Raw genomic sequence first — 17,446 nt, forward strand, 5'->3', positions numbered from 1 at the left:
CTGTGGCTGCACAGACCCACCTCGCGCTGCCTGTGGACTCTCAGAGCGACCCCCCAGTGCCTGTGGCTGTACAGAGCCACCTCCCAGTCCCTCTAGCTTCCCAGAGCCAGCTCCAGAATCTTTCTCAGGCCTCTCAAACTCAGCCTCCACCTGTGCAGGTTTCCCAAGCCCAGGCTGGGGCCACCCTGCTCTCTTTGATTCAGCTTCTGCCCACCCAGCCTTTTCAGACCCAGCCTATGGACTTGCAGGTCGGCCCAGCTGTTCATGACTGGCAGGCCCTGGATCACACCCAGCAGGCCCCCCAGAGCCGCTCTTGGGTTCAAGAGATTGCTCCAGGCCAGGCTTCATCTGCCCAGGAGTTTCATAAGCAGCCGGGGGCTCAGGCTTTTGAGAGTCTGCCACCAGCCAGCCAGAAGCTAAGTCAAGATCACCCTGACCCCACATCCCCACTCCCAGAGGCCCCAGTTCCAGCCACTCAGGCCCAGCAGTCAGTGCCCCCCGAGAGTGCGCCCACCCCAGCCTCGGAGAAGAAAAGTCACCCCCTCTAGCACAGAACCAGACCCCAGCCATCCGAGTGGCTGCTCAGGCCTCTGCCAAGTAAGTGCCTTTGGAGGAAGCTTCACCTACAGTATTCCTTAATTGTTTCCCATTCTGTGTTCTCCTCCCGATCCGTGGCTTCCTCCAGCTCTTCTGTTGGAAAACATTTAGTGGAGGTGAAGTGGCCTTTTCCTTCAGGGATTAGATCTGTTGAACTTCGGTAGGTTTTGAAAGGTAGTGCGCTGAGTGCATGAGTGCTGTTAAGGTTTGACCTCCTCCACCAGACAGTAAAATGGGTTTCTTTAGGTTTAGGGAGAAGTGGTAATTACCTTCCTTCAGGAGCTCTAAGAGGGAGAGGCAGGGGGACTCTGCAGTGTTTCTTTCTTTCTTTCTTTCTTTTTTTTTTGAGGAAGATTGGCCCTGAGCTAACATCCACTGCCAATCCTCCTCTTTTTGCTGAGGAAGACTGGCCCTCAGCTAACATCTGTGCCCATCTTCCTCGACTTTATATGTGGGATGCCTGCCTCAGCATGGCTTGAGAAGCAGTGCTAGGTCCACCCCCGGGATCCGAACCGGCAAAGCCCAGGCCGCAGAAGTGAAACATGCAAGCTTAACCACTATGCCAGTGGGCCGGCCCCTCTGCATTGTTTCTGAAACGGGATGATTTTAGGTACACGGGGACACAGCATGAAACAGCAATGAGCCCTCTAGTGGGAAAGTTACTCCCCTTTCAATTCTTATTCAGTCTTTTTGATTACGTCAAGGAGAATGCCCTTGCTTGGGGTTGGTGACCTCTGACACCTCTCTAACGCTTTGGTGGGCAACAGTGCACCCAGGTAGGGTTTGTTACCATTTGTGTTAACGAAGATGTTTCAGTGGATAACTTCTATTTACGCCAAGTCATACTGACTTTTCTTTTTACAATAGCGATGGTTGCTTTTTGAAATACTTTTATTTAAGGAATCAAACACTTTATACATGAGTCAACGTAAAGGAAAAAAATTGTATGGTGAAACTTAGAATGATTCTAAAGTTTGGAAAACATTTGATTATTTGTACTAAATAAATGGCCGTCAAACTTTCTACTAAATTGTAAGACCGTTTATGCTAACCTGTTTGGTGAATTTTATGGCTAAGGCTGTTGACGATGAATTCCACTTAAGTCTCCAAACCCTCATCCATTGGAAAGGTACAGAAGGTCACATGAAGGTCAAAATTGGTGACTCTTCTTCTCCATGGGTTAGGTGCTGTCGTAAGAGTACACACCGCTGAGTGTCAGTTTCCTGGTCTTTCTAATCCTGTTCCACAAATTCCTGCTCTTTTCGGGGAGAGGAGGAAGGGTATGGGGCAAAGCAATACTTTGGAGATTATGTTATGCTCCTTGTTGTTTAAATATTACCAACGTGCTAACCAAGAAGGTGTTCAGGCTCATTTCACATTGGTTAGTTTCATTTCCAGCGTGAGATACAACTGAATAATAGGTGGAAGTCAAACTCTTAATTTGCTTATAATTTTCTCCCACTCTCCTTTAAGAAAATGTGTAGACGCTCTCTCTCGCAGTGTGTACACACACGTATATGCCATAGATCATCTGTAGGGGCAAAGCAGATTGGCTGTTCTGCTACAGTGATTTATATTTATTTCTATTTAAAAAAAAGAGCAAAACACAAACCGTAATAATTCCAGAAGGAGAGGATTTAGTGTTACTGAAAGAGATCATTAATTTTTTTCCCATTAATTCTATTTCAGGTAATTTATGTGATGGAAAGAATTCTCCCTGTAATTCTTGAAGGAGACTTGAGCACTTACGAAGTGCCAGGAATAATGGTAAACACATATAAAGATGAAAAGGATGCAGACATTGCCATCAGAAAGCTTACAGACTTTGTTCTCTAACTCAGAAGAACAACTTTAAAAAGGAGAAAATTTTAGACAAGGAAGGAGGAGGGGTAGTCTGGTGCCTACCTAATAATTTTTAGTCAAAGAATTATTTTTTGACAGGGAGAGCCACGCAGTGCCCTTTAAGTAATTAATTCATTGAGCAGACATTTATTGAATTTCTAGCAAGTGCCAGGCGTTATGTTCAGCAGTGGGGATTCAGAGCTAAATAAGATGCCCCTTCTGTCCAAGCGCTCACCGTTTGTCAAGGGAGACAGACGTGGGAATGACTAGCACAGTGTGATATAGCAGAAGTCTCGTCAAAGTGCTTTCAGAATACAGGTGTGGACCGGGTGAGGGATTTTTGAGTTGGATCCTAAAGTGGGTGTTCATTGGGTAAAGAAGATGGGAAGAACATTCCGTGCAAAGGGAAAAGCGTCAACTAAAAGGCACAGAGGTCTAACAATCCATGGCTCCTTTAGCATACATTTGGGAAAGGAGAAGCTGATGTTACAGGCAAAGGTGCTTGGGACTCAGAGGTTGGAGAGAGAGAGAATGAGAATGAGAGAGAAACCTTTGGAGGCTTTTTAGGCAGCGTAAGCTGTGTTTGTAATTCTACCTGTGGGCTCTGTTATAAAGTAATGGCAATAGGCCAGTAATTAGCGAATAATTGCTAAGGTCTCTCCCAGTTAGTTCTAAGCTGAAAACAGACCTCTTAGACCTTAGCAACAGTTTCTAACCAAAGTGTAGGCTTCATGGGTATTCATCTTGGAAAACGCTTCCAAGTGTTTATTTACTTGTATGTAACAAATGCTGTGACACGTTTCCCTATATTGAAGGTAAGATAAGTACTTATCTAAAATAGGAGTTGACAAATCTTTTCTGTAAAGGCCCAGGGAGTAAATATTTTAGGCTCTGTGGGCCACAAGGCAAAATCAAGGATGTTATTTGGCTGCTTGTTTAACAAGAGAGAAAACTCCTCTCCCGCCGTTGGCTTGGGGAGCTTGGGGTAGGCTGTACAACTGCTTTGACTCCAGTTGCCTCAGCTGGAGTCATTCACCTGACCAAGAGCAGCTGGCCCAAAGGAAAGGCACAGGGGCCTGGCTGTTCAGGGACACCCAGATCTGAGGGGGCCATTCTCCCCTCTCAGAGAACCTGACCATCTCGTCTTGGTCTGCTGGCCTAAGGAGAGGTGATATGCTGAGTTTCTGACTCCCAGATTCTGATTCCACCATTTGGTACCTGGCATTGACAACAGCGGAGTCTACAAGGTGTATGTGGTGATCGCTCAGGCCCTGAGCAAAGCGCTGGCCAGACGGGCAGGCACTGGGAGCTCTGGGAGGAGCAGGGGTGGACACTGATGCTCCGGCTTGGTCTTTGAGGCGCACAGTGGTAGCCCACAGCAATTCAGAAGTGCAGAATGGGGAGGGTTGCTATTGGCGTCTAGTGGGTCGAGGCCAGAGGTGCCACAATGCACAGGCCAGCCCCTCACAGCACAGAATTAACCAGCCCAAACGTCATTAGTGTGAGGTTTAGAAACCCTGATCTAGAATAATGCTCTATAGTTCATGAGGTACTTAAAGAAAAAAATCTTATTTTGATTCTTAGATGACTCAGTACCTCTTAGATAGGAATGGTTCTTCTCCATTAGACCATGAGGATCTTATTTATCTTTCTTTCATTCATCTTTGTATTCCCGTTTTGTATCATCTTTGAATTAACACGCACATGTGGGGCATTTATTAATAATAATAGCTAACATTTACCAGATGTCAATAATACACTACACACAGTGCTAAGTAATTTACAGGCATTATCTCATTCATCACGACAGTCAGAGGTAAGTACCATTATCATCTCCACTTCAAGGAAGGTAGATTTGACATCAGAGGTTAAGTAATTTTCGCAATGTCACAGAAATGGAGGAGCTGGAATTGTTGTGTAATTGATGTCTAATTTGTTATAAGATGTATATTATAGGCTTTCTTTCCCAGTTAAAGTTATTAACGAGCCATTTTCTTAAGTCTGCTAATTATTACTTGAGCTGTAATACTCTGGATCAGTCCATGGGCGTATCCTCTCATTAAAAATACTTCTATTTAAAGCTTTACTCTCAGAGAGAGAATGAATATCAACAACCCTTTAATTTTCTTGTTGCACTGTATGTTTATTAATATCATCTCAAATAAAAATGGCTTTTTTTTTTCCAGAACTCACCAAAGTGTCTGCAGCTTTAAGTGCCAACTTTATAAGAGCACAAATGCTTACCTTAATCTTGTTTTGGAAACGTCCATCTGGAGACCTGACCTTTCTCAGACCAACAGACTTACCGGACTCCCTCTGCCAAGGATCCATGTTGCAGTGTTGAAGAGAGTTTTCCAGCTTCAGATAGTGAAGTTAGTTATTGCCAGGATGGCGAGCCATAATAAACTGTGCAATTCCAACGAACTTTGTTTTAGAATAAGTTGGTTTTTTAAATAGACTTCTCTTGTGAAAGGGTGCCAGCATTCCAAATGGAAAATAATGTCTCCAGTACTCTGGGTGAAGATGTCAGTATGTACAGTTCCCAGAGAAATGGGCACTGAAAAATGCAACAACTTTTATTTAAGGTAACTTTGTGACCTCATTAGCTATCAGAAAGGTTAGCACAATGAATGCATTATAACATGCTACAATTTATATTTTTTATATCTTCACTTGATTTAAGTAACATCTGAATTTCCCTTTTTCCCAAGGATTTAAAATCTAATTTGACTGTGTATTTTAATGAGAATCAAATAAAATTCTTTTGGGACTGCGCTCCTCTTGTGTTCTTTCTTTGTATCAGTGGATTGTTGATGTACGAATGCTCTAATACACATATAGGGATAGTTTGCTTTTGAAATTTCTAATTATGGGTAAAAGTACATTTTTTAGGTGGTATAATACTTGGATTGAAACTTCCAAAAATTTTAACTGTTTTTATATTTCTTCCCCTTTTTCTGTTCTACACTTCTGCATTTTTATATTTGTAATTTTTAAACATTAACTCAAGCTGGAAGACTTTCTGCATTGTAGGTGTTTGGAAAAAAGAATATTTGGAAGGACATTATGCTAAGTGCAATAAGCCAGTCATAACAAGACCAATATTCTGTGATTCCACTTATATGAGATTGCTAGAGAATCAGATTCAGAGAGAGAAAGTAGATGCCGGTTGCCAGGGGCTGGCGGGGAGTGGGGAATGGGGAGTTGTTTAATGGTTATAGAATTTCAGATGAGAGTTCTGGAGATTGGTTGCACAGCAAGGTGAATGTGCTTAACACTACCGAATTGTACACTTAAAAATGGTTAAGATGCTAAATTTTATGTGTATTTTACCACAATTAAAAAAAAAAATAATTGGCCCAGGCTGGCCCCGTGGCCGAGTGGTTAAGTTCGCGCGCTCCGCTGCAGGCGGCCCAGTGTTTCGTTGGTTCGAATCCTGGGCGCGGACATGGCACTGCTCATTAAACCACGCTGAGGCAGCGTCCCACATGCCACAACTAGAAGGACACACAACGAAGAATATACAACTATGTACTGTGGGGCTTTGGGGAGAAAAAGGAAAAAATAAAATCTTTAAAAAAAATAATAATAATTGGTGGTGGGCCCCATGGCTGAGTGGTTAACTTTGCGCCCTCCGCTTCGGCAGCCCAGGGTTTCACTGGTTCAGATCCTGGGTGCGGACGTGACACAGCTCGTCAGGCCACGTTGAGGCAGCGTCCCACATGCCACAACTAGAAGGACATGCAACCAAGATATACAACTGTGTACGGGGGGGTTTGGGGAGATAAAGCAGGAAAAAAAAAAAAAGATTGGCAACAGTTGTTAGCCCAGGTGCCAAGCCTTAAAAAAAAAAAGAACTGTGATTAGTGAACTTACTAATTATTGGTGCCACTAACAATGCCTAGCAGCAGAAGATGGTCACGTTGAAAGAAAAATAGGAACAGCTTTAATTGAATGAATATAGATGCTTATGTATTTTAAAGACACTAAACTTTTCTGTTTTATTTTTTCCAAATTTTAAAAGAAATTTTTATAGGATGAACAGATTTTTAAAATTTGAATCATTGACTAGGTGATATATTTCCATATTACAAAATTGAAAAAGCATAAAATGGCACATGGTGAGGAAGAAGAGGTGGCATTTGAATCCTGATCTGTGTGACTCCGGGTTCCTCAGGGTCAGAAGATTCTATCCGCAAAACCAATGAAACAATTCCAAATACAGAAACATTTTAGAACTAATCTTGTTAACCTGATCACTTGCCCCTCTCCCATTTCATATGATTTAATATACACTAAATAAACATAGAAGAGTATTTGCTTTTTAGTCATCTACACAAAAAGGGAAAGAAAATTGCATTTTGACAAGTGCAAAATATCATAAATTATATTAGCGTGTAATTAGAGACTTCACGTGGTATAGCGAAGGCTTCCAGAACCATCTTAAGATCTCCGTAGCTTGACTCTGCTGGACAGAATGGCACAAGGACCCCTACTTAGGTTAACAAAGTGATACAGGACTTTTGGAAAAGCAGAAATGGGCAGTAAGTGAGCGCTTAACTCATTATTTCAGCAGGAGCCTGGTTTGATCAGTCTGAGAATACTTCTCTAGTTCTTGTTTCTGAGTTGGGCTGAAAGGGGTGAGCTGCTAGTGGAACCGTGAGCTGGGTGAAGGCATACTGCTCTAGAGCCTAATGCTCTTTCTACTGGGCCGTTTATATCCTACAGGATGTATTTGCCATACCATAGTTAAATGATTTTGTGTGGAGGAAAATTCCCAGCACCATTATGGGATTATACCATGGCGAATTAACGTTAAATAATATATTACTTCTTCTGAAACGTAATATCCACTCAGCTTAGATTTTCTGTACCTTCATGTCTTGCTTTGCAAAAGGACCAATATAGAGTAATCTGAATACAAAGAAGGAAAAGGAATGAATATTTGCATTACAAAAGGATGACCAGACAATCATCCATTTATTTCAGGGTTCCCATTTGGGCTCTTTTCTCAATGGATCCTCTTCATCTCAGCCACCACCAACCTCCTCCAAACGACTGTCACCCACCCCTTGACTGTAAAACTGAAATCCCAGCAGATACGCCCTTTTCTACTCTTGCCATGGGGGTCTTACACGTACTTTTCTCCCTGCTTTCAAACCACTCTCTCTCGGCTCACAGCCTCCTGATCCTTCCCCCTTAGCGAGTGATTCTTAGATTTCAACTCAGTTACCACTTTCTTAGGGGAACTTTCTTGAAAGGTAAATTCTGCCCGTTACAGAACCACAGAGCACCATGTGATCTTCAAAGGACTTAATACATTTGTAAATTTATATTTAATCGGTGTCTGTTTCTCTCACTGGATGACAAGCTCCATGAGGCCAAGGACCATTATTGTTATTTGCTGACCACATATCCCCAATGCCTAGCACATGGCCTGGTGCCTAGGTGTTCAATAAATATTCATTGAAAAGATGAATATAGCTGTTAACTACTATTAGATTGAAGCCTGTAGGCAAAGATAAAACTGAGGTTAGGTGGCCCTTACCAACTGAAGACCAATTAGAAACATAGATAAAGCAGATTTCTGAAGTTGGCCCAATAAAACAATAGAAAATATGTTATTGATTCAGAATTTCAGTCAGATACAGTTGCCTTCTGAGGAGTTTTGGGGAAAAATTAAGGTACTTTTCTCTGTCGTGTTCTTCGGATAAAAATCTGATAAACATTGCAAATAGGCTTTAAACGCTTGAGGCTCTAGTGTATTACCACCATTGTTTTCCAACAGAATAAAATGGGATTTTTTTCTACGTTCCCCCAAGAATATTAAAGGTAAAAATGGAAACTTTATGACTGCTTACAATATAATTTTATATGTCGTGTTTTGCTTTTTTGTTCTCTAATTGTTTCAAATATGTTTTGTGTCTCCAGTTGGACTAAAAGTTTACTAAGGCCATGCTTTATACCAGTGGTTCTTAATTTTGGCAATATTGTTCCCAGGGGACGTTTGGCAATGTCTGGAGACATTTTTGCTCGTCACAATGGGGAGGAGAGGAATGCTACTGTCATCTAGTGGGTAGAGGCCAGAGATTATACATTTTGTATATAAATACATATTAAAGATCTACAGTTGAGATCTTGCATTAATGAAGGGAATTTTTATAAAGATAACTGACTCAAAATAATCGTTGATTCTTTCTGGAAAGGAGAAAGGAACAAATGGGATATCTACTATTGATTTTGCTATCTAGAAATTGTTGATCTTGGGCCATCCCAGTGGTGTAGTGGTTAAGTTCTTGCATTCTGCTTTGACAGCCTGGAGTTTGTGGCTTCGGATCCCGGGCACGGACCTACATACCATTCACCAAGCCATGCTGTGGTAGCATCCCACATACAAAATGGAGGAAGATGGGCACAGATGTTAGCTCAGGGACAATCTTCCTTAAGCAAAAAGAGCTGAAGATGTTAGCTCAGGGCCAACCTTCCTCACCAAAAAGAAAGAAAGAAAGAAATCGTTGATATGGATCTTCCCTATCATTCAGCCATTTGAAAAACATTTGTTAAGCATTAATAGTGACACTCATCTACAGCAAAGATTCATTGAAAGCCATTTGGTACAAAATGACCTCACTTCTTGAGATTGAGTTAGAGGAGGGCACCTGACCCAAACTTGGCCAATGAGAGATTCTTTTCTGGTGTCTTAAGATATCCTTGGATTCTTAGAACAAATTCTCCTTTTCTGCTTCAGTTAACCTGAGATAGTTGCTGTTACTTTCAAGCCAAGAGGCTTTAACCAACAGAACTACTCCAGGGATGACTGTAAAAATCGTCTCTAGGGGAAGACTGCTCTTTTGGAAAAACAGTTTAATGGGCCTTCTGGGTATATGAGAGTAAAGCAAAAATTCATTCTGGAATGAAGAAGCTCAGAACGATTACGAGCAACTGCAACGAACAGTGATGTAAAAGGATGACTACATTGTGGGCAAGGCCACGTCTTTGCAGGCAGCACGTTAATGCTTGTGTGCTTTGTGGTTGTTGCTTTTGGAGGAGGGGTGTTTATTTTCTTTGATTAGAGCCGGAGACAAAAGGAGAGAGGACTCTGGGGAAGGCAAGACTGGATAAAGGAGGCTTTTATCATGGCAAAACGAGCTGGTCAGGGAACAGGTGACCGAGTGGAGCATCCTCAGTGAAGAAACAGGACCAAGGAACTCCAACAATGAATGATGCTGTTTGGTTTTAAGATTTTCCTTGTATTATGCTCACGCTTCCATTGAAAAAAACTTTAACACGGAAGCAGGTCTTACCTGTGCTTTGGGAAAATAAGGAAGTAGCTGTGCTCAAGCTTAAGGAGAAGCTATTGCTGGGAGTGTATATTGCCACAACCACTCTGGAAAGTTCTTTGACTGTGCCTTGTATACCCTCCAAGCCAACAATTCTAACCTAGAAAAATTCTCACACACATTATTCAGGAGACTATACAAGAATATTCACAGTGTTGTACATAATAGTGTGTGTGTGGGGGGAGGAAATAATCTAAATATTGGTGATAGGAAAATGGATATATAAATCCATGGTATATTCATACAATGGAATGCTATATGGCAGAGAAAATAAAACACAATTACAACAGGGATGGATCGTAGAAGCATAAGGTTGATTGAAAACAAGCAGCAATATAATGCAGCATGGAAATAATTTTGAAAGACAAGCAAAAGTGTATAGTATATTGCTTAGGAATATATATATATATAACATAAAGATAAGTTGAAATGACAAAAAAATCAGGATAGTGATGACCTCTGGGAGGAAGCAGGGAGAGGGTAGCATCTGGGAAGAGCACACAGGAAGCTTCAGTAGCACAGGTTAATGTTCTGTTTCATAAATTGGGTGGTACATTCACAGGTGTTCATTTTGTTTTATAGCTTACATTAACATATATTCTTTTGTACATATCAGACTTTTTTAAAATGAAAGAAAAAAGTAATTGTCAAACCGCTTGACAGTACAGAATTAAACTTCCACCGACAGTGTATGAGAGTGCTGATGAATTGTGATTTAATGTTTTTTCACTTTGCTTTGGGGATGGAGGGGAAGAGATTCCCACTTAAACAGCAGTCTTGAAGCATCTTGGTGAGCTAGGGCGCAATTTCCTCTGCTCTTGGGACTCTGATGATTTCTGCCCAACATTCTGCAGGAACCCTAAAGCAGTGAGGAAAGAAGTGGTGGGGCCAACAAGTTGCTGTAGCTGGTTTTATACAGTTTCCAAAGGTTGCAACATTTTCCCCTCTTAGAAATCGAGTGGAAGGACCGTTCCTCTTTCCCTCTGTCTGCTTCCCACCCCTCGTGCCTTGGCACCTGCTCTTTCCTATGCCTGGAAGACCCTTCGCTGCTTTGTGGGTCTGGCAGACTCCCGTACCTCCTTGAAACATTTAAGTTCAAGGGCTAACGCCTCTTGACAACTGTCTCCTACTCTTTGATTTCTCATCTCAGCATCATCACAGCTCTGAGACTTTTGGGTAAGTCGCTTCGTCAAGTCTGTCTCCGTGAGGATAAGATTCGCTCGGGTGTCTGCGGGGATAGCGCAGTGGGTACAGAGCCCAGGCTAGGCGTTCGAATCCTCGGCCCGCCCCTTCTCTCTGAGGGTTTGGATTCATCCCAGGGCTTCTGTTTCTTTAGTTTGACTGAGGGATGGTCTGATTCCAAAAAGTTAATACGCGAGAAACCCACGCACCGCTTAGCACCTCCCGGGTGTCCCCGCCATTCCTTTGGGACCCTCAGGGCTGGACACAGCCTGCGCTACGGACGTCTCTTCTCCCCGTAGTTACGCCACCATGCACGCCGCACCTCGGGAGACAGAGAAAGTCCTCCACGCGCCAGGAGGGGCCCGATGGAGGGCAGGGAGAAGACAGCTTTGGCGGCGCTCTAGCAAGCAGAGGGCACTATGGTCTCCCTACGTGGGGCTCCTGATTGGCTGGAGGCCTCCCGCCCGTGCGGCTTCCGGTTCAGAGGCGGTGTCAGAAGGGGCACGAGTTCCGGCGCGAGGCGCGGTCGTTGCGCTTCTCCGCCGCAATGGCGGCCCCGTTGCTTCACACGCGACTTCACGGAGATGCGGCCGCTTCGGCCTCAGCGGTCCAGACGCTGGGCGCCTCGAGGACTGGGTAAGAGCCCGGGCCGCTTCGTTCTGCGGGTCTGGGACCAAACCCTGGGACTGGGAGTAAGGGAGCGCATCTGAAAGGGCCGGGAGAGTGCTCACGGAGTGGGGTGGGAGCGGAGGGTAGGGGGTCGTCTCAGGTCCTCAAGATGAGCCCATGCCCCTTAAGTGGGTAATAAAAGGGGAAAAGGGGCGGGGAAAACGGATCTCTTCTCTGTTCCAGAGGCGGCTTTTCTCCCTGCCTGGCTCCCTCATAGCATCCCGCGCCTGGGTACCGCATTCTGCTCCTTTTCTCTTCCCTCTCGCTTCTTCGTCTCTATTTGGAAAGAGTTCCTTGGGCTCCTGTATTTGAATTATCAACTGTCACAAATAACAAGTTGAATCTTAAGGGTTTTTTGTTTGAAATTTGTTTCGCAACACATACTTGTTCAACAGTCTTTATCTTGTTCAACTCTTTAAGCCTCTAACCCCCAGAAAAACGCTTCGAGGTTTGATTTTGAGAGTCGTTAGCAGATGCTGTGTTTTTTCACTAATCTGTTCTGTTTAAAAGAAGCGAATTTTGTAAAACGCTTACCATAATATCGTTCATAATGTTTACTCAGCACATACTTAGTGTGTCAGACGCTGGGGACAGTAGTCTATCAAGAGAGACAACGTCCCTGCTTTCAACAGAGCTTACAGTCCAGGGAGGGAAAGACAGTAAATAGGCCAATAAGTAAAGGAACAGGATGATTTCAGATAGTGATGATTTCAGATAGTGATAACTGTTGTGGAGAAATAAAACAGGGTGATGGGAGCGGCGAGGGAGGGGGGGGTGCTCTAGGTTTCTGATAGGGAAGGCCTCTGACGTTTGAGCTTCAACTTGAATGACAAGAATCCAGCCATGTATAGATCTGGGGAGTGAGTGTTTCTGATAATGGGAACAGCAAGTAAAGCAGGAACCAGCCCCCGTAGCCAGTTTGAAGAACAGAAAGGACACTGTGGCTGCCGTATGTCAAGGGGTTGGAGGTGAGGTCAGAGAGGTAGGTAGGTGCCAGATTAATGTAGGACCTCGAAGACCAGAGTGAGGAGTTTGGATTTGTATTCTAAGTGAAGCGGGAAATCTTTGGAGAGTTTAAGCAGGAGAGTAGAGAAGCATGATCTGTCTTAAGTTTTTGAAAGACCAATAGATCACCGAATGAAGAATAAATTGTTGAGGGATTAGAGTGAGAGCGGGGAGGCTTGTTGGGAGGCCTTAGCAGTAGTCCCACTGAGTGATGAGTTCAATAAATGTTGGCCATGATAATTTTTATTGTTCTCCGTCATGCACTTAATAGCTTGATAACCTTTGTTCTACAGGCTTTCAAATATGCTTGCATTAGAGAATGATTTCTTCAATTCTCCTCCGAGAAAAACTGTTCGATTTGGTGGCACTGTGACAGAAGTCTTATTGAAGTACAAAAAGGTAAGAGGCGATAACATGAGGTTTGGTGGGGTTTTCTCCAGCTTTATTGAGATAGAATTGACATAGTGAGGTTTGGTTTTTGTTGGTCAGAATACAATTAAAGCCGTTAATAATAAAGACCAGTAGGCATAATAAAAGGAATTTTAGATGTCAATCTCGAAATCAAATGTTTAATAAGAGCATGATGCTGTCAGCTGAAAATTAAAGCAATAACAGGTTTCACCTCTTCAAATGCTATATTTACATAGTATCTTTTAAAAACTTTAGCAAGTGCTAGAATAAAAAGCCATTAAATCAGGGCATTTTATTTCTTAAGAAATTACCTAAGCATAACTTTGAGATAATAAACCAGCTCTGTGAATAAGGATTTTGTTTGGTTTGTTTTTGTGTTAGTTTAGAAGTGATTTTACTCAGTCTCAGCAATGGAGGGAAAATGTGAATGTCGCTTTTTATATGTAATATGCATTTATATCCGTATATATGAACGGATAGTATCTTGGAGTATGTTAGTTCACAAGTATATGTAAATACAAATGGCCTCCTGGTTGTCATTTTCTTTTTTCCAAGCTCTCTAGCCCCACTAATAAGAGTTTTTAAGTTTTTGTACTTATGATTTTATTATAGTCCACAATTGATGTGTGAAGGTTACAATGTTCCTTTTGTAGTTTTATCAGATTCTAAGGTATAGTTGAAAGTCCTGCTGTTGACTTTAACAGGAAACCAAAGCAAGCAAAACTTCATTTTTTTTCCGTTCTTGTAAAGGGTGAAACAAATGACTTTGAGTTGTTGAAGAACCAACTGTCAGATCCAGACATAAAGGTAATTAATTTGTGTTTGATCATCAGCAAAGTTGTTGCCACTTTGTACGGATGTTGAACTTTGCCCTTTTGGTCCTACTCCACCCTCTAGAACTTGCTCTCTCCGGATCCCTTCTTACTTTCATCCAGTGGTTCTCACCCAGGGGCAGTTTTGCCCCCAGGGGACATTTGGCGATGAAGTGGAGACATTTTTGGTTGTGACAACTTGGGGAAGGGAGGGGTGCTACTGGCATCTAGTGAGTGGAAGACAGGCATGCTGCTAAACATTCTGCCGAATATGGGGCAGCTCTTCACCACAAGGAATTCTCAGGTCCAAAGTGTCAGTAGTCCCGAGGTTGAGCAACCCTGCTTTAATCTTTCCTTTCTAGTACCTCTTTCCTCTCTAGTGCATGCAGCTCTTGTGTCTGTCCGTTGCTAATGCAAAACAAAAAAGCAACAAAAGATGCCTTGTCTTTGAAGCTACTGCTCTTCCGGTGTTTCAGAGTTCAAGGTATATACCTGTAGTGTAGTAACAACCCAGTACATCTCGTTTCCCTTTTCTTCCTTTATTGCCCAGTTTTGGAAAGAATAGTCTGTTACCATGGCAGTGGTAGTGATTGCCTGGGATAAAATCCCAACTCTTCTGTTACTCAGTGTGTGATTGCAGGCAAGTTGTTTAACCTCTCTGCCTCTGTTTTCCACTTTGCAAAAACAGAAAAGCAATAAAGTTTTTTAGACATAGAAGTTTTAAGAGCATCCAATGAGTTAATATAGGAGAAGTGCTTAGAATGGCCCCTGGCTCAGTATAAGGGCTTCGTCATTGTTACCTGTTGTTCCTGCTGACAGTCCGCATTTTCTCACTTTCCATTTATGTTCTGGGTCCATTTTCCATCATATCTTTTTTTTTTTTTTTTTTTTTTTGAGGAAGATTGGCCCTGAGCTAACGTCTGTCACCAGTCCTTCTCTTTTTGCTGAGGAAGACTGGCCCTGAGCTAACATCCGTGCCCATCTTCCTCTGCTTTATCTGTGGGACGCCTACCACAGCATGGCTTGCCAAGCAGTGCCATGTCTGCACCCGGGATCAGAACCACGGAACCCTGGGCTGCTGAGAAGCGGAACATGCTGCACACTTAAGCGCTGCGCCACTGGGCCGGCCCCTCCATCATATCTTAAGTCCACTGCTGTGGTTACTGTGACAGAGATTACCAGTGATTTCTTACATGCTAATGTCAGCGAACTTTTTTTTCAAGCCTCGTGCTGATTCTTTGTAGTAGTGACACTGTTGGCCGCCCACTTCTTAAAATGTTTCTTTCAGTGTCTGTGATCTTCCTGTCTTCTTATCACTTATCTCTAATCGTTCTCTTGACAAGTTCTTAAATTTGGTGTTCCTCTGGTTTCCAGACGTGACCCTCCTAATTCTACAGATTCTTCCTGTGTGATCTCCTCATGCCCTCACAACTTTGAAGTCTCCCTGGATCCTGATAACTCCCCAATTTCTATCTATAGCTCAGATTGCTCTTGTGGCCTCCAGGCTTGTTTCTTAACTGCCAGCCCAGGAGTGTTACTGGTGCCCCAACCTTAGTATTCTCGCTCTCTCCCAAGCCTGCTATATCTACAGCCTTCTTTACATGCTTGGCTGATTTATTGCTCACCTGGTCCTTGAGCTAGGAACCTTGGTGTCTTTCTGTCCTTTCTCACCCCTGATATCCATTGATTGACCAGGTCCTTTTGGGAAAAAAAATCTTTCAAGTCTTTTTGTTTTATTGGTGCTCTCTTGTGCGAATTCTTCCCGTAACCTCTTTAGTGGTCTCTAGGTTCCAGTTGTCCTCTATCTTACATACCTCTCCCTCCGCCAAAAAAAAATTACGCTCAACAGTGCAGCCTAAAGCATTTCTAAAGCACGTTCTACGCTTGTCATTGCCCTACAAAAAATGCCTACTGAAGAGTAAAAGGACCAGTTTCTTAGCATGGCCTGCAACGTTTTCTCTATGTTAATCTCATCTGATACTTTCTTCCCCGAACTTTCCACTTCTTTTTATCTTTATACTTTTGCCTGTGCCTTTTCTTTCTGGCTGCAAGGGGTCATCTGGTTCACTTTATTTGATACCTACTTGAGCACGGGCTCTGGCTACATGGCCTCCCTTCCTTACGAGCTTTGTGACCTTAATAATAGCTTTGTGACTGAGGGCAAGTTACTGCACTTCTGTACCTCAGTGTTCCCATCTATAAAATGGGAACCCATGGTAGTACCTACCTCATGGAGTGGTTTTAAGGATTAAATGAGTTAATATATGTTATTAATGTCTTAGAACAGGGCCTGGCACATAGTAAGTGTTATATTAGTGTTCTGTTATTATTACTGTGATCTACAAAACTCCTACCCCAGCAAATCCTTCTGATTACACATCTAGCTTACAAGGACTTCAGTGATTTCTCTGGCCCCTCTTTGCTCCCCAGATTTATTGGTCGACATGCTCACTGTATTCCAGCCATACTGAGCTACTTTTGGTTTTCTGAAAACATGCTTTTCCCTCTAAGGAATACAGCTCCCAGAGAATACTCAGTCTGTTTAAAGACAGCAGAGGCATCAGTTCCTTGTAAAGCTTCCCTTGACTTGTGCCTCCTTCCACAGGAACAAAGGACCATTTTCTTTGTGTTCCACTGTGTTTTACATCAGTCCTGCTCATTCTCAGTATCTTGACATACCAAGAGTCACATGAGTTGTGTCTGTTTTGGTTCAGAGGGGTGTTGCAAGTAATTTGCTTCTAATCATGGTTCAGAACTAAAGCACCAAGGTCTGTGGCTGGTTTACTTTAAAAAATGGGGCCATTTTGGGGCCGGCCCCGTGGCTGAGCGGTTAAGTCTGTGCTCCGCTGCGGCGGCCCCGGGTTTCACCGGTTTGGATCCTGGGCGCGGACATGGTACTACTCGTCAGGCCATGTTGAGGCGGTGTCCCACATCCCACAACTAGAACGACCTGCAACTAAGATATACAACTGTGTACTGGGGGGATTTGGGTAGATAAAGCAGGAAAAAAAAAAAAAAGATTGGCAACAGTTGTTAGCTCAGGCGCAGATCTTTAAAAAAAAAAAATGGGACTGTTTAAATGTTTTTTAATCTTGTACTCTTTTAGTGGAAAAGGGCTAGGCTAGAGCGAAGTCATTTTTATTTGCACCTAACTTTGCTGTCTTCTGTGTCTCGGGCCTTGGTGAGCCACCATTAATGTTATCCTTAATGTTGTGGACATTATGAAATGACCGTAGTGCAGATGATTGTGGTTTACTTTATCTTACTGCCAGCTTGCTTGAGTTTCATCAGAAAATAGTTAATCTTATTGAAGTTTGTCACAACGATAGCGCATAGAAAGCACTGCGTGGTTGAGTGATGCTGAGGGAGAGGCGGGGAGCTCCTTCTCCACGTGGAGCCAGGCATTGTGCGAGAGGGGCCGGTGCAGGAGCTTTGACCAGGCACGTTTGACCCGGTTCTTGATTGGCCTTGTGGTTGGGCAGGTTACTTATTAGTGTCTCTTAGCCTGGGGTTCCTCAGCTGTAAAATGTGAATAACAGTAATCCTCTGCAGCGTTGTTAGGATTAGGAAAAGATATATATGTATGGC

The 17,446-nt window shown here is 43.1% G+C and overlaps 1 protein-coding gene and 2 long non-coding RNA genes across 3 annotated transcripts in view; 2 read left to right on the forward strand and 1 right to left on the reverse strand.

Moving 5' to 3' along the window:
- Nucleotides 1-20: 20 nt before the first annotated feature.
- LOC124241560 (uncharacterized) lies at nt 21-5,214 on the forward strand. The gene is made up of 2 exons (XR_006889247.1): nt 21-597; nt 4,626-5,214. It is a non-coding gene; the product is annotated as an uncharacterized LOC124241560 (long non-coding RNA).
- A 5,257-nt stretch (nt 5,215-10,471) lies between these two features.
- LOC124241734 (uncharacterized) lies at nt 10,472-11,254 on the reverse strand. Its single transcript, XR_006889311.1, has 2 exons — nt 11,171-11,254; nt 10,472-10,638 (listed from the first exon to the last, which is right to left on the reverse strand). It is a non-coding gene; the product is annotated as an uncharacterized LOC124241734 (long non-coding RNA).
- Nucleotides 11,255-11,472: 218 nt separating this feature from the next.
- The window catches only part of RRN3 (RRN3 homolog, RNA polymerase I transcription factor), a 28,010-nt gene continuing 22,036 nt past the window's right edge, over nt 11,473-17,446 (forward strand). The window contains exons 1-3 of the mRNA XM_046666931.1: nt 11,473-11,597; nt 12,929-13,034; nt 13,797-13,853. Coding sequence (XP_046522887.1) covers nt 11,509-11,597; nt 12,929-13,034; nt 13,797-13,853 — 252 coding nt within the window. The 5' untranslated portion in view covers nt 11,473-11,508. The remainder of the gene's footprint in view (nt 11,598-12,928; nt 13,035-13,796; nt 13,854-17,446) is intronic.

The sequence above is a fragment of the Equus quagga genome, chromosome 7 (assembly GCF_021613505.1).
Source record: "Equus quagga isolate Etosha38 chromosome 7, UCLA_HA_Equagga_1.0, whole genome shotgun sequence".
NCBI lineage: Eukaryota > Metazoa > Chordata > Mammalia > Perissodactyla > Equidae > Equus > Equus quagga.